The sequence below is a fragment of the Mugil cephalus genome, chromosome 17, assembly GCF_022458985.1.
Source record: "Mugil cephalus isolate CIBA_MC_2020 chromosome 17, CIBA_Mcephalus_1.1, whole genome shotgun sequence".
In the NCBI taxonomy this organism is placed as follows: domain Eukaryota; kingdom Metazoa; phylum Chordata; class Actinopteri; order Mugiliformes; family Mugilidae; genus Mugil; species Mugil cephalus.
The window spans coordinates 220,005-237,255 of NC_061786.1; the positions used below are offsets into that span (position 1 = coordinate 220,005).

Consider the following 17,251-nt stretch of genomic DNA (forward strand, 5'->3'; position numbering starts at 1 on the left):
TCTGCCAAGATCAGAAGTAAAACACAAGAAAACGCCAGCTAACAAGTTTAGCCACTAACAGGAGGCAGTGTGCGGCACATCATTGGGGTTTTCAAGTGGGCCCCTCCCTTCACTGATGTTTCGTTAAGTTAGGCCCACGACACCTCCAGAAGGCTTAACAGCGAGCTCCAGCGTCCTGGAGTCACCTCCCTAAATGCAGCCACCACGGCACCATGTGACTTTCAACCAACAGATTAGATTAGCCCTATTACAACTGCTACCTATTAACAGTACACAGCTAGCCTTACCTTTAGCATGCTCCCCAGCTGGCATGTTTCCTCCCTAGCCACAGCCACTCACTTGCTTGCTCCGCTGCCATGGACATATTGTTTACAGCAACCCTCTGTTCTTTCCCACGAATGCCCAACTCGTACAGGAGAGCAATGGTGGATTTTGTAACAAATCCATGATAACCGACCTCCACTGGGCACACACGGGCGCTCCAGCCTCGCTGCTCTGCTTCCAATGCCATCTCCGTGTATCTATCTCTCTTGCGCTCATTCACCTCCTCAACTCTATGCTCCCACGGGACAGTTATTTTCACAAAGTACACTTTCCTTTCTATCTCGGACCACCACAGCAAGTCTTTTGAGGGTCACGGCTATCTGTTGTGGAATGGTTAGCCAGCCGTCTAAATGGGACTTCAGCTCCCAGGTTCCGCCCATGCTTAGCTGCCCTACGCTGTGCCTGATTCTCACCAGTCTGGCTTTATCTCCCTCCAGGACAAACATAATATGCCTATTCTCCTTTGTAGCAGGCGATTGCTCTCAATTGCAGCAGCTAAGCATTTCAGAACCTGGTTGTGATGCCAGGTATATCTCCCTTGGGAGAGGCTAACCCTGCAACCTGTCAGAATGTGGCTAAGTGTACATACACAAGAACAAAGTGGGCAGGTAGCATCCACAATTACAAGCCTTCATGCTTGTAATTGTGCATCTGAGCTGGGGTAATGAAATAGGGACAAAATTGTTAAAGACTGGAGGTTTCTCATATGCTGTATTAGGGAAGAAAAAACAGGCACGCAGCTCTCACAGTGGGAGGTCCGACCTGGGACTTCTGCTGAAAGCGCCCCGAAGGCGACTCGACCCGAGTCTGACAATGCCGTGTCAACCCAGGTCGACCCGGGATTTTCGGTGTGAAAGCAGCATAAGATAGGAATTTCAACATATAGAATCTAAGTTTGTTGCTGTTAAATAAGCATTGCTTGAACAGTAATGTCATGTCATTACAACATTGACCCACTTTTAAGTGTAAGGTCATGGATATTACTACTGCTTGTTCCTGCCATAATATTTGCGCTGGCTATTCATAGCCACTTTTTTAATCTGTGCAGTTAGCATTGTTTTGTTACTGCCAGTGTTGCAGTGTTCTGGCAACTTGCTTGTAATTTAATATTTCAGATCTTGAGACAGAGAGAGTGGTTTTTTTTAAGGGATATTTTTTTTTGGCATTTTAGCCTTTATTTGAAAGTTCAGTGGAGAGATGGGCAGGAAACTGGAGGAAGACAGGGGGAAACGACTCACAGGAAATGTAGGACTTGAACCGGAACTGCCTGCAGAGGATTGCAGCTTCAACACATGGGGCTAAACACCATGCCAGAGAGTGCTATATATTTAAATGTTTTCTTTGTCGTCTATTTAGTTCATTTTATTTCCTCAATAATTTTCCTTGATTGAGAAATCGTCCTGGGCTGTTATGGGTTAATCAGTAGCCTGCATGCTAGTGTATATATTGATTTTGTATAAAAAGCCCAGAATGGAGCAGCCTCCTCCTACCTGTCAGAACTTCTAACTCCTTACTCCCCCTCCAGGCCCCTCAGGTCAGCTAACCAGGGTCTTTTAATAGTTCCACACTCCGGGGGTTCACACTCGGGGGTGACTGTGCTTTCACGGTTCCTGCCCCCAGACTGTGGAACAGCATCCCCCCTCTGTCAGACTTGCCCCCTCCATTGACTCTTTTAAATCAAGGCTCAGTCTGAAGATGCTCAATGATGGTGAATTGAACAACATTTATGGGAGGATATAGGTTTAATAAGCTTTACAGTTTTTGAAGTAAGCGATGGATTGATATGGTTACATATGTTCAATACAAACACGTAATAGTTTAGCACATGTTTCCTTACCTGCTTTATAGTTTAAACTGAGACTCCAATCTTCCTCAAAAGTGTCATTAGTCCTCAAATTAAATTCATATACATCAAGGTGAACTTAAAATCATTGTTTTATTTCATGGCCCTGGTGCCCTGATTTTTGGTCTTTGTGCCCACAAACAAGTGGCCTTGCCCCTAAAATGACAATATTCCAGGCCTGCTTTGTACAAAATGCTTTGTTGGTAATGACAGCTTCAAGAGGCCTCCTGTATGTAGAAACTAGTCACATGCATTGCTCCGGTGTGATTTTGGCCCATTCTTCCACTCAAACAGTCTTTAAATCTTGAAGGTTCTGTGGGCCTCTTCTATGAACTCAGATTTTTAGTTCTTTCCATAGATTTTCAATTGGATTCAAGTCAGGTGATTGACTGGGCCATTCTTTCAGCTTTATTTTCTTTCTCTGAAGCCAGTTGAGAGTGTCCTTGGCTCTGTGTTTGGGACCATTGTCTTGCTGAAATGTCCACCCTTGTTTCATCTTCATCATTCTGGTAGATGGCAGCAGATTTTTCTCAAGAATGTCTCGGTACATTTTTCCATTCATCCTCCCTTCAATTATATGATTGCCAATACCATAAGCAGAAAAACAGCCCCACACTATGATATTCCCACCTCCAAACTTCACTGTCGGTATGGTGTTTTTGGGGTGTTGTGCAGTGCATTTTGTCCTCCAGAAAACGATGTGTGTTATGGTATCCAAATAGTTAAAATTTGCTCTCATCTCACCAGACTATTTTCTCCCAGTATTTTACAGGCTTGTCCAAATGTTGTGAGCAAACTTTCTGAATCTCTCCACAAGTGGTCATTCTCTCTTGGACAACTCTTCTGATAATTCTTTTCACTCCTCTGTTAGAAATCTTGCAAGGAGCACCTGGTTGTGGCTGGTTTATTGATCAATGATGTTCTCCACTTCTGGATTATGGCCCCAACAGTGCTCACTGGAACGTTCAGAAGTTTAGAAATCCACGTGTAACCAGTGCCACCAGAAGGTTTTGCAACAATAAGGTTGCGAAGGTCTTGAAAGAGTTCTTTGCTTTTACCCATCATGAGATGTTCCTTGTGTGACACCTTGGTAATGACACACATTTTTATAGGCCATCAGTTTGGACTGATCCAGGTGACATTCATTTGCACTGACAAGGGGCAGGATGGCTTTCAGATCACTGATAGATTTCTGCTGATGTCTTGGCTTTCCATGCCTTTTTCCACCTCCCTTCCCTCCCCGTGTATTCAATAATTTTTCCCTCTGTTATTTTACATTATTACACATAACTTAATTTGTGAACTTATTTTTTTGGTTTCTTTCTATGTGTGGATTCCTTGGGTTGTCACCAACATCTGGTGAAAAGTTCATGTTAATGGCACCTTTAGAAATACGTTTACTGTGAAAAATGATGATGTGTTCAATACTTATTTTACCTGCTGTATGGTTACTTGCCCAGTAAAGAGTTTTTATCATCACGTAATTTTAAGGCAGCCATATTTTGAAGGGGTGATTATGTATTACAATGTTATATATATCAAAATTATTGATTGTAAACCATACAGACAGTGATATAAATACGATTATCATATGATAGTCATACTGTAAAACCATTGTTTTCACGACCACACCCCCAAACCGTTACAATTTGAACCAGCCACTCTGATTGACTGAGACTATTGGCTGAGGCAGCATGTCATCATAACCCATTCAACCCAAGCTGAATTAACTGGTCACGCTCAATTCACTCTAATCCACTCAAAAGTTGAAGGTAAAGCTTAGATCATTTTATGTGTTAAATGTTTTAGTTTTGTTGCCTTGAACTACTTAAACCTGTTGTTGCTACAATTGCTGTTGAACCTTTTTGATACTAGAAAAATGGCTGTAGTTAAAATGTGATTTCTTTTGAAAAATATTCATAAGGAAAATATTCATAAGGTCAAGACTTGGTCAGTCTCCCCTAAAGGTTGAGTGCTTTGCTCAAATGTTGTCAGCTGAGATTCACACTCAAAATTGGGCTACTAGCAAGCTAGGCATGCTATTTAGCTGTAACAAGCCTACTTTAACAACTCAACGGTTGCTATCACTATTCACTAACCTGAGATAGGCTGGTCGCTAAGCTAAATTTGCTAAGATAGTGAAAAGAATAAGCTTGTAACTTTATATCTAGCAACCACATGCCAGGGCATATTTTGTCTTGTTAAAAAGTACTGGGTGCACTTAGACAGCCTCTTATTATCTGTAAAACATTTATTAACCCTTGTGCCCTGTTGGTGCCAAAAACAGCCACAAGGGGTTACTTTTCCTTTCAACTGTGTAGCAGCAAATTGAATGATTTTTGATGTAGAACCTTAATGTTACACATATTTTGAAAATATGATTTAAAAATTTCCAATAGGTCAGTAATACACTGGGCAAATGTACTACCCTCTCTTACTGTTAGGGGCTCAAAACAGTCACTATGACTTCTGTTTCTTGTTTAATACAGTGCAAATCTGTTAAGTTTTGTCATTTGGTAATTTCTAAAACAGACTTTCTGTGGTGCAGATGCAGTGGCCAAGAATGGAAGCTGAGCACTGCCTTGGGATGGTGAGTATTAATTGATTGACAGTGAAACGACTGCACACTGAGCAAGAAATGTACACTTCTAATAGTACCACCTTCTCTTCTAGACTTAGACGGACTTTAATGGTCCACGAGGGAAATTACTTTGTCACAGTACACAAAGATAGTATAGTGTAATAACAGTGTAATCAAAAAACATACAGAATTAGCAATATGAACAAATATACAAAAGTAGTTGACAAGACTGTGTCCAAGGTAATGTGGTTGTTTTGTACAGTTACATAGCAAAAGCGGCATGCATCATGTCGTATGGTGTTTCTTTGTCCTTGTTGCTGAGGGAAGGACGTAAATTCAAACAGTGTATCCATCTGTACAGTCTGAACCCGGGCACAGACGTGCTGTGGTCCCATGAACCAGGTCTCCGGGCACTTCTCATGACATACTCCCTCTGGGTCCCATCAAGCTCAGTTCAGCATCAGGTTCAGCAGGAATCTCACGTCTCACTCAGGCAGCTCAGGGGACATGAACAGCGCTAGCAGCTGATCTCTCTAACACACCGCCGAACACAACGGCCACTCCGCTGAACACCACAGCCAACGACTAACGACATAGCCAAAAATGAAAAGTCCAGAAAAAATGAAATAAAAACAGCGCAAAAGACAAAAACAACCAAAAATCATTTTGACTGGTTTAAGGCACAGAAAAAACAACAAATCGGACAAAAAACAACCATTAACACACTGAGATTAACCTAAAAAGGTTAAACATCACAGAGCTACTGGTGACATGCAGCCACTCTTTCAGGCGCATTCTTAAAAAAAACAAAAAAAACAATTACTACTATTCTCTCTGTCCACACAAACTGCTTTTCAATTATAGCATTGTTGTTGTTGTTTTTTACAGACTTTTAGATACTTAACATTAAGATCAAAACTGCAAAGAAAAATGTGCTATAGTTCTGGCAGCATGAGCAATTTTGGGGTGAAGTATGAAGAGTTTTGGTAGCTGTAGTGTCATGTATGTGTCATGTGATGAGTTTTGAAAAAGTGGACATTGTATTGAGTGTGAAATTATTGTCAAAAATTGTAAAATACAATACCAACTGTCTATCTGAACATTTCCTGAGATGGTTTTGTTTTGCTTTTTCTACGTAACCAGAGGTGCCACACACTGGGAGCAACTTGGGGGTTCAGTGTCTTGCTCAAGGACACTTCGGCATATGGCACATTCCAGGGGCCTCATTTATCAAACTGTGCATAGAAAAGGTTCTAAATTCTGTCGTAGGAATGAAATTTAGAATGTGTGTATGTACAAAAATATCCAGATTTATCAAAAGTGCAGACACCAGTTGTACGCACATATAAGTAATCAGTGATGATAAATCCCACCTGTTCTTAACTACCGTGCTCGTGCATGGTTTGGGTCATTTGCATTCAGAAATGCTCCGAAGTTACCATATATGGCAGCAACAATCCCTTTAAGAATGTGTGAAGGGATTTTTTTTACCGTCACCTAAATCACAGCAAACAGAAAGAGCCTGTGCACGCCGAAGCCGGACGTGGTGGAGGAGTTGAAAGAAAATCGTTGCAAAATCAACAAGACCCCACCAAATCCATAAATGAAATAAAGGATCATCTGACGAACATCGAAAATACTTTACTGCAAATAAATGAGTAAACAGATTGATGCATGCGCATCGCAAATGTTAAATAAATTTAATTAGAGCAAATTAAAATAAAGAAATGAAATTTCTCACATTCCAAACATCAGCTAATAGGCAGACTGACCTAAAATCTTTGTATGATCCCCGCTCTTGATTGAGTTTTCGAAGTTTACACTGAAGTGTGTTTCTCCAAGACATAGTTGCATCTCCCGTTATTTGTTATTTATCCCATCATTTAGTGCCATGCAATGTTCTGGGGTAAGGGCAGCTGATAGTTCTAGTGGCATAGAAATGATAGAACTGAAGCGTATGTTACAGAAGCAACAAGAGCAGCTCAATCAATTGACACAGGGTTTGTTAGCACTGCAGGCAGCTTCCAAGCCTCCCACTAGACCTCCCGCTAGACTTTGTTATATGCAAACGCTGCCTGAAACCAGGTCACTATGCTAGGGAATGTGATAATGAACGTGTTGATTCCCAGGTTCAACAGCCCAGGGCCCCACACCATAATGCTAATGGGCTAGGAATTCCCTATGTGGGGTATGTTGAGCTGGACATCACCATTTTTGGCAAGGTCATACCACAGTGAGGTGTGTTGATTATAAGAGACCCTCCAGGCCAAACCTCCCCCTCAAGCTCCTGGTGTCTTGGGTATGAATGTAATTAGAGAATCATACAGTTATTCACTCAACATGGTGCTGACCTCTTTGATCTCCCCATAGTGCAGAAAGCCCCACTCCCATGGCAGCAGGCGTGAGCATTGTCACCATGCTCAAACTGACACAGCACAAGGCAAGACAGGATTGGCCCGGGTGAGAGGTAGGCGCCCCATCACTATACCTGAGGGTACCATTAAGTGGGTTACAGATACATGTGCTTGTCATCATAATAAGTTTTCCAGTGCTGCACTACTTGAGCCCTTTGACAACAGTAGGTCCCTTCAAGATTGTGTCCTAATCTCACCAGCAATGGTCACTGTAACTAAAGGTACAGTTTATGTGTCAGTGATTAATGTCAGTTTATCAGAAGGAATCTCTACTGTAGAGCATGAGTTTGGTGAGCTACAGTTTTAGCTGAGTTTAACCCAGTCAGAAAGCACACTGAATCTATGGATCTATCTGCACTTTCTGACTCAGACCAGACAACAGTTAAGTACATGCTATTGAAGTGTGAGAATGTGTTTGCAGCTCCTGACCTAGACCTCGGTTGTAATAACCTTGTGACACATGATATCCCTTTACTTGACAACGCCCTATTTAGGCAGAGGTATAGGCGAATTCCCCCCTCTGACTATGATGAGGTTAGAACCCACATACGTCACCTGTTAGACTGTCAAGTTATATGGGAAAGCTGTAGCCCCTATGCTTCTCCTATCATCCCGGTACAAAAGCCTCAGCCACCTGCACCTAGTTCTGGGACATTTCCAGAAAGAGGGCTTAAAGGTCATGCTGGAGAAGTGTTGTTTTTTTTAACAGTAAGTGCAGTATCTGGGACATGGCTGCCCCTCTCCATAAAGTGGTTGCTGATCTCACAGGGAAGAAGAATCACAGAGGTCGGGTGGTTGCCATGCAGGATGCCTGGACCCACCAGTGTGAACACAGTGTCAAGTGAGTTGAGAGGTCAAGTGAGGTCTCAGCTGACCAACAACCTAAAAGCCCGGTACTAAGTGTGTGATCGGAACTAGAATTAACAGAACATAAGAGTATGATACTATGATTGAAAAATAATTTCGATTAAACATGTTGATTTTCAGTGATTGAATGTTATGCATAGAGTGTAAGATGAATAATATTTGAAGCAATGTAACCAATGTTTGTGAAATCAGGAGCCGAATAAGAACAATTTGTATTGTTGTTGGCGCTATATAAATGAAACTAAATTGAATTGAATTTAAAGTCAGACCGGCTTGGTGGTTAGCACTGATGCCTCCCAGCGAGAAGGTCCGGGTTCGAGTCCAGCTCGGGCCTTTCTGGGTGGTTTGCATGTTCTCCCTGTGTTTGCATGGGGTTCTCTCCAGGTATTCCGGCTTCCTCCCACCTCCAAAGACATGCTTATTAGGCTAATTGGTGACACTAAATTGCCCCTAGGTGTGCGTGTGAGTGCGAATGGTTGTATGTCTTAGTGTTTGCCCTGCAATAGGCTGGCGACTTGTCCAGGGTGTACCCCACCTCTCGCCAGATGCCAGCTGGGATAGGCTCCAGCAACCCCCACGAACCTAGTGCAGGATTAAGTGGTATGGAAGATGAGATGCAGCCTTGACCCTGAAGAAAAGAACTACAGCTCTCTTGGCTATGAAATGGGCCATGGTACACAAGTTCCGGGAGTATCCGTTGGGCCAAAAGTGCACAGTATGGATTGATAATAATCCCCTCAGTCACCTAATCGTTCGCCTTCCTTTCGGGGGAGGCGATAAAATGAACATATCAGGGGTGGTGTTTAGCTCAGTGTGTAGAGTGCCCACCCCATGTATTGAGACTGCAGTCCTTGCTGTGGGCGCCCCAGGTTCGAGTCCCGCGCCATATGTAGCAAATATCTCATCAAACACATGCAACTTATCATACATACACACCTTTGCATTTTTTGTACTTTTATATAACTTGATACTGCCTTTGTTTTCTTTCAACCTGCATGGCGATCGATTCAAGATGGCGCCGTACTAACGGATGCCTGTGCTGTGTATCAGACCTGTGGAGCTCCATAAACTTCATCTGCCCCAGTCATCATGGCCTGCTCGAGGGATCCACTCCTACCTAGATGAACATTTCACCAACCTGCCCAAGATTCCTGTTATAGTCACAATCTGTCTCACAGATCATCACCTACGTATGTGTTATATTACTAGACCCTACATGTTTCCTTCAGCTTGATGTATGTATCTATGACAGAAGTTTGTCTATCTTGTTTCTCCTGCTCTTCTTTTCTCTCTATCTTTTCTGTTTCTCTCGGTCCCTCCATATGAGCTGGGTTCTGCTCAAGGTTTCTTCCTGTTAAAAGGGAGTTTTTCCTTGCCACCGTCGCCCTCAGGCTTGCTCTGGAGGTTGAAATGTGGCTGCATGAGCAGATACCGGACTCCGGCGTCCCCATCCCCGGCTTCCAGACGTTTCTAGCCATCAGAGACACCACCACGACCAGCAAGAAGAAAGGAGGGGGCCTTGCCGTGCTCATGACCAACAGGTGGTCTGTTGCCCATACATCGAGCTTGTCGCCGTTGGACTTCGTCCATATTATTTGCCAAGGGAGTTTACTAGTGTCATCGCCATCACTGTTTACATTCCTCCATCTGGAAACGCCGAAGCAGCATGTGATGTCATCCACACTGTGACTGTGGGACTACAAACACAACAACCTGGGGCCTTCATCATCATCACAGGTGACTTGAACCATGTGTCTCTGTCATCCACACTCCCAACCTTCATCCAGTTTGACAATTGTGCCACCCATGAAAATAAGACTTTGGATCTGCTGTACACAAATGTTAAGGTACCTGGTTGACCGCTTTGTGGTGTGGGGAGAACCACCTGCAGCTGAACGTGACAAAGACGAAGTAGATGGCGGTGGACCAGAGGAACAAGCTCCTGCCCTCTCCTGTCTGCATCGGTGGGAAGGATGTGGAGATGGTACCTGCGTACAAGTACCTAAAGGTCTCACTGGACAATAAACTGGACTGGTCCACCAACACAGAGGCCATCTACAAGAAGGACCTGAGCCGGCTTTACCTCCTGAGGAGGCTCAGGTCCTTCAATGTCTGCAACAAGATGCTGCAGATGTTCTATCGGTCTGTTGTGGCGAGCACCATCTTCTTTGCTGTTGTGTCCTGGGGTGCAGGCATCAAGGCAAAGGATGCCAACAGACTGAACAAACTCATCAGAAAGGCAGAGTCTGTTGTTGGCTCTAAGCTGGTCACCCTGGAGGAGGTGGTGGAGGACAGGATGCTGGCAAAGCTGCTGGCAATCATGGACAAACCACTGGACAAGCTAAAGAGCAGCTTCAGCAACAGACTCATTCAATCCCGCTGATCTATCGCCCTTGTGTCCCATTCTTATCAAGCTGCTTGAAATGTGAATTTCTCATTGAGATGAATAAAGTATCTATCTATCTACCTACCTACCCACCCACCCACCTCTTCATCAAATTACAGTTTTATGTGGACTAAAAGGAGCTTGACCCCCCTAGTGTAGCAGTTCATTTTCCTGTAGCTTTAGCCGGGGGACAGGACATCCAAAACGGCCAGACATCTGGCGAGATGGCCAACAGACATAAGAAGCAGTTTTTTTTTTTCATTAACCATATTTCAAATGTGAAATAGTTTTTCATTGCACTTTGATTCCTGAGATCTTGATATATTTGTCTACTAAAGGAAAAAATTGTGAATGATTGCATGTTAACTTTGAAATTCCTGGGATGCTTGATATACATGTTTGGTGTTTTTGTGTTTTGTTTTTTTTTTTACTTTATTTTATTTACTCTCCCTCCTGATATATATTTTCTGGATTCGTTGTAGGGTCTTGTGTTTAATTCAAGTATTTATTTGTATTTATGTCAAAATGTGAATTGCATTTTATTTTAGTATGTATTTTTGTTGTTTTGAATGAAAAAGACTTTTTTTTTAATATTATACAATAGTATAGCATGTGCCTTGGTCAACTTTAATAAACGGACCTTTGACTCATTAAATATCTCATTGTGGCCCTTTAAGAGTTGTATTTTAGTACGCATGTTCTAGTGATTCGATTAGTTCATACAAATCACCTGGGACCTATTTCAAAAAGAGGGTTCAACAATATCTGAGTCTAACCCTGAACTTTGATTTGACATACTCTAAAACAGCGTGTTCAGTTTCAGAACAAGTGATTGGTGTTGAGTCAGTAAAATTAGACTTTCTTCACTCAGAGTTCCGCACTAACCCCACAGCTATAAAAAGAAACCATCATCAATGGAGCCCCGATCCGATGAATCAACATGACGATGGGTAGAAGGTGGTCACTAGATTTCAGTCACATGGAGCCTGAGATTCTAATGCGCTCCTATAGTGAGCTGAAACACATTCTAAGAAAAAAAGGAAACCATGCAATAAGAGTATAACTGAGAGTATAATCATTAATTTAAACATGTCTACATCATTTACCTTACATTCTTTGTGTGTGTATGCTCCTGGACAAATTTAGTTTGAAGGTGCAACGCTCACCGCTCACTTTATTAGGCACACCTTGCTAGTAAAAGGTTGGACCCATTTTTGCCTTCTTTGTGGCATACTTTAAAGAAGGTGTTGGAAACATTCCCCCACGGCCCTAGTGCAGGATTAAGCGGTACAGAAGATGAGATGAGACAATAAAATATGCAATAAAAATGCGGCAAATACAGTGGCCACATTAGGTTATTAATGAGGAGTTTCACAGGATTGCAGGTAAATGATGTTTAAATGTTTAAAAGAATTATTATACTATTATTGCATTTCCTTTTTTCTTAAAGTGTGCTCCAGCTCACTATAGGAATGCATTAGAATCTGAGGCTCCATATGAGTAAAATCTAGTGACCACCTACTATCCATCATTGCCATGGTGAGAGCCGGATTAGGGCTCCATTGATGATGGCTTTTTAACGTTGTGGGGTTAGTGCGGAACTCTGAGTGAAGTTATCTCTTCGTCCCTATGCCTATTTTTCTGCCTTCTGCCTATAACTGGGTTATATCTTCACAACTCTGTGGGCATTACGAATAATTTTGGTCACCTTTGACACAAACACCAGTGAGTTTGCTACAAAAGTGTCAGAATATGATACTGCGTGAGAGAAAATTCATCTTGAACAAAGTAGAAGTGATAAATTTCTGCTCTTGCCTAAAAAACCAAACAAACACATTATTTAGAGTAAAACCAACCCTAATATGTGGAATCAAATCCCAATTCAAATACGAATTTGTAATGTAAATCTAATGAGCAATAGCACATGGTAAAAAGTTTTGACTCATTTACCCAGACATGTGTGTAAAAGGAGGCCTTCGGTGAAACTCAAAGGAGAATATCTCAACAACCAATTAGTCAATTTTAATGAGTGACGCCTCTATCGACCAATCAGAGTCTAGAGAACTGAAAGGCATGCAAAAATTTATCGTAGCAGCTACCAATGATGATCCAGTCTGAATCTGCACCACTCATATAAAAGAACATGATTTGTATCATTAAATGACCGGTTCTCTTCCCTGAGAGAAGATTGTCAACTCTCTATGCATGATACATCATGTGACATCCTGAACACAGCATTCAAACAAAACCTGTACTGTCTCTAAAAATCAAGTCGGCCAAATGTAACATTAGAAGATGACATCAAGATATAGCAATATAATGCATTATTGTTACTTCTGTTGTTATGATTAGAACTTCAAGGGTGCTAAGATTAAATTTAGGTGTGCATGAGCACCCTTAAAAAGGGTCTAAGCTTGTGCCTGATGATATATCCACTTTTTGATCAATTAATTTGCGTGGGAACTTTACCTGATTTTATGTGTACTCAGCTTAGTCAATCCACTGTTGCGTATGCCATGGTTAATGTTTTCAACATTAGAAATGCTTTCCTTTTTTACTTACCGAAATAACGATGTTGATGTTGTTTTTATGCTGCCCCATGGTACTGTGTACCAAGGCTAGGGGAATCGATTCGATTTAATCACTATCAATGCCATTGTCCATTTGACTTATTAACCTATTTTTTATTGATTTCTCTTCATCAATTCCAGATCAGTTTTCAGCTTGGAAAAAATGTAGTCCTTCACAGATTTCAGGATCAAACCATCCATCTGTCAGAATACAGTCTCCTCCTCACACTTGATTGAATATGTTGAACATTGAACTATTATTTAAAAATGTGTAAAACAAATCATCTAATAAATAAGATTGATGAAATATGTTGCTAATTTGTGAACGTACTGTCTGTGGCAAGAGCACTGATGTGAACATCATGTTCAAATTAGACATAAGAAAACATTTCACTATCACTTCCTTAACAACACCACAACAACATTGTGTCATTTCACTGAGACATGGTAGTGGAAGCGTTGTTCAAATGAACCAGTAACTGCAGAGGCATACAATGTAGTTTTTGATTCTTACCCCTAACCAAGACCCACAAAAGTATATAGAGAATGAAACTTACATGTAACCTCTGAACCTATTGAAGTCATTGTTGGGGTTCTCACATTCTATACGACTGTGGAAGGCCTCAGGGGTGGGCTCTAATCCCTGGAAAACACACAATTCAATTAATACTTTTGATAATACAAATAAACAGATACAAAAACCTTGCATTCCATATCTTTCCATAAGAATAAAAAAGAAAGCACTGATATTCATTGTTTTAAGTCAGTCCTGCAACAAGTCCTTAAATTTCATGTACATGTAGTACATCATTTCTGACATAATGCAGCTTCACAGAACAGGTACATTGTCAGATACAGTATATTGGAAAACATGCAATTGCCATTTTAATTCATTAAAGACACAAGAAGGTTGAAATGCTGGATTTACAATGTTAAGGCCAAATTGGCACATCTCACATGCACACACACACACACAACAAGTCATTTACGTTCCCAGATTTTTGCTGCATTCAGAGTAAACTTTGACATGTCCCATCCCAGATGCCCATCCAGGAGTAGTACAGAGATTCCAAGGACACAAAAATAGCTGCAGCTGCAATCAAGGTCTGCCCTGGCAGGAAGAGGAGTGCTTCCAGAGAGCTACAGGTGTCAAAAGTCAGAGCAGAAATAGAGGGCCCTGATTGTAAGTGTCACAACAGGACAAGCAGGCCCAGGCTACATATTGAGCTGCCACATCAGCAACATATTAAATCAGATAAACTTTCTTTATTAACAGGATATGTGCCCAGTTATTTCTAAAGTTTTGGAAAGGGTTGTTGCCAATCAGTTGCGTAATCATTTAAACAGGAATGCTTTGTTAGAACAATTTCAGTCAGGTTTTAGAGTTCTTCATAGTACAGAAACGGCTCTGGTTAAAGTTACCAATGAACTCCTCATGGCTTCAGACAATGGACTTGTCTCTATACTTCTCCTGACAGATCTTAGTGCTGCATTTGACACTATTGATCACAGTGTCCTCCTACAGAGACTTGAAACTATGAACAAGATTACATGAACTGCATTAGACTTGTTTGAATCCTATCTGTCAGAAAGATTTTAGTTTGTCCATGTAAACAATGATTCTTCTATATATACCAAAGTAAGGTATGGAGTCCCTCAGGGTTCTGTGCAAGGACCAATATTATTCACATTAAACATGCTTCCCATAGGCAATATTATTAGAAAGCACGGCATAAACTTCCATTGCTACGCAAATGATACCCAGTTATATTTATTGATGAAACCAGATGAAACTAATCAGCTGGCATCTGAGGCAGACATCCAAGCCTTTATATCTATAAGGCATGCTTGGAGTTTAGCCTGTAAGTTTCTACTTCTAAACTCAGACAAAACAGAAGTCATTGTATTTCGCCCTAAACATGGCAGAGATTCATTATCTAAACACTTATTTTGTTTGGATGGCATTACCTTGGCCTCCAGAACTACTGTGAAAAACCTTGGTGTTATATTTGACCAGAATATGGTCAAATGGTCATATAAATCTCACATAAAGCAGGTTACCAGGACTGCTTTCTTTCACCTGCGTAATATTGTCAAACGTAGGTACATCCTTTCTCAGAGTGATGTGGAAACACTAGTTCATGCATTTGTGTCTTCCAGGCTGGATTATTGTAACTCATGACTTTCTGGCTGTCTAAATGCTTCCAATTGATTCAAAACGCTGCAGTGAAAGCACTGACAGGAATTAGCAAGAGACATCATATTACCCCAGTTTTGGCTTGTCTTCGTTGGCTCCCTTTTAAATGTACAATTGAATTTAAAATCCTCCTCCTTCCATACAAGGCACCAAAAGGCTTAGCTCTGTGTCATATCTGAAAGACCTCATAGTATCATATTGTCCCAACAAATCACTACGATCTCAAAGTGCAGGTCTACTTGTGGTTCCAGAGGCCTCATTTATCAATCGTTCTTACGAACAGATCTGTGCCTCATGACAGCTAAGCACATTCCAACGCAAAGTATGGCATTTATCAATTTGTACTTTGTGCTTAGAAACGAGTGTAAATTTACGCACAACTCTGACCGTGCACACACAAAATCTAGTGGTTGAACAGTGGAACTACACATAGAACTCATTAAGAGAGTCACGGTGTTGAGCAATCTCAAACTTCATGTTACACACATATTGCCCATCTCTTATAATAATGTTCAATCTGTAGTTTAGCAGACTCTTTGAATAATTTGCGTGACAAGCTATAAAAGACAACCTGAAAAGAAAAGTTGAAGTGCACTACTAGTGCCTATTTTGTATTACTGCAGGGTTTTGAGAACGGTACATTTTCAAAGATCGTTAATTAATCTGATCTGTTCAACACCGCTTCCTCAAAAACATACTGATGGATTTATGCCGTGATTTAAAACTCTTGTTTTAAATCAAAGCCGACCCTGTGCACATCTCCTGTCCACCTTGATGCTTGAAACTGACATTTCAGTATGAGTTTGGAGTATATGCGGCATTTCACAGCCGATGCCGGCAGTGCTGCATGAAATTATTTCTCCGGCCTCAGTTTACATCCAGTTCCCATAGAGACATCACCAACAAGGCCAAAATAAATGATAATTTCATTCAATCAATACACAAATAAAGGGAGATGCAACTACCTCTTGTAGAAACGCACTTCAGGGTAAACCTCGAAAACTCAATCAAGAGCGGGCTTCATACAAAGATTTTAGGTCAGTCTATTAGCTGATGTCTGGAATGTGAGAAATGTAATTTTTCTTAATTTTAATTTGCTCTATTTAAATTTATTTAACATTTGTGGTGTTGCAGTAAAGTATTTTCGATGTTCGTCAGATGATCCTTTATTTCATTTATAGATTTGGTGGGGTCTTGTTGATTTTGCAACGATTTTCTTCCAACCCCTCCACCGCTTCAGGCTTCGGTGCGCAAAGGCTCTTTCTCTTTGCGATGGTAAAAGTAAATCCCTTCACGCATTCTTAAAGGGATTGTTGCTTAGACACATTCTAAATTTCATTCCCATGTCAGAATTTAGAACATTTTCTACACAGGGTTTGATAAATGAGGCCCCTGGAGTTTCAAAAAGTAGAATGGGAGGTAGAGCCTTCAGGTATCAGGCTCCTCTGTGGAACCAGTTCCCAGTTTGGGTTCAGGAGGCAGACACCATTTATACTTTTAGGTCAGGCTTAAGACTTTCTTTTTTGACAAAGCTTATAGTTACGGCTGGACTTAGTTATGCCGCTATAGGCCTAGGCTGCTGGGGGACGATGCACTGAGGACATGTCCTCTACTCTCTCTTCTCTGGCACCAAGCTTCTGTCCTTTAATCTCTTATAATTTATTTTCCTATTACTAACGCTGTGTCTCCCTCTCTCCCACCAGAGGGTGCTGCGTTTTGGGTCAGGGTGCCATAAATTCTGTACAAGTACCCTGGAAATAGAGGTTGTTAAAGAGTAAAAGTATTTAGGATCCATTATTGATGACAAGTTGTGTTTTGAGCCAAATACTAGTTTGCTTTGCCAGAAGGGCCAGCAGCGTATGTACTGAAGGAAACTGGCCAGATTTAATGTGGACAAGACTTATATGACCCTTTTCTATAGGTTCTTTGTTAAGTCAGTTTTCACCTTCTCCTTCTACAGGGCTAGCACTGTAAAACAAAAAAACTCTTTCCAAGTTAATTAAGGTGAACATCTGCATCACAGGTTGTAAGCAGAAGGGGCTGGAGGAACTTTATCAAGAGCAGGTGTT

The 17,251-nt window shown here is 41.3% G+C and overlaps 1 protein-coding gene across 2 annotated transcripts in view; it reads right to left on the reverse strand.

Annotated features, from left to right (window-relative positions):
• Nucleotides 1-17,251, reverse strand: part of atp10d (ATPase phospholipid transporting 10D) — a 128,993-nt gene that overhangs the window by 97,475 nt on the left and 14,267 nt on the right. For both annotated transcript variants that reach the window (XM_047610454.1, XM_047610453.1), the window contains exon 5: nucleotides 13,543-13,628. In XM_047610454.1, coding sequence (XP_047466410.1) covers nucleotides 13,543-13,628 — 86 coding nt within the window. The remainder of the gene's footprint in view (nucleotides 1-13,542; nucleotides 13,629-17,251) is intronic.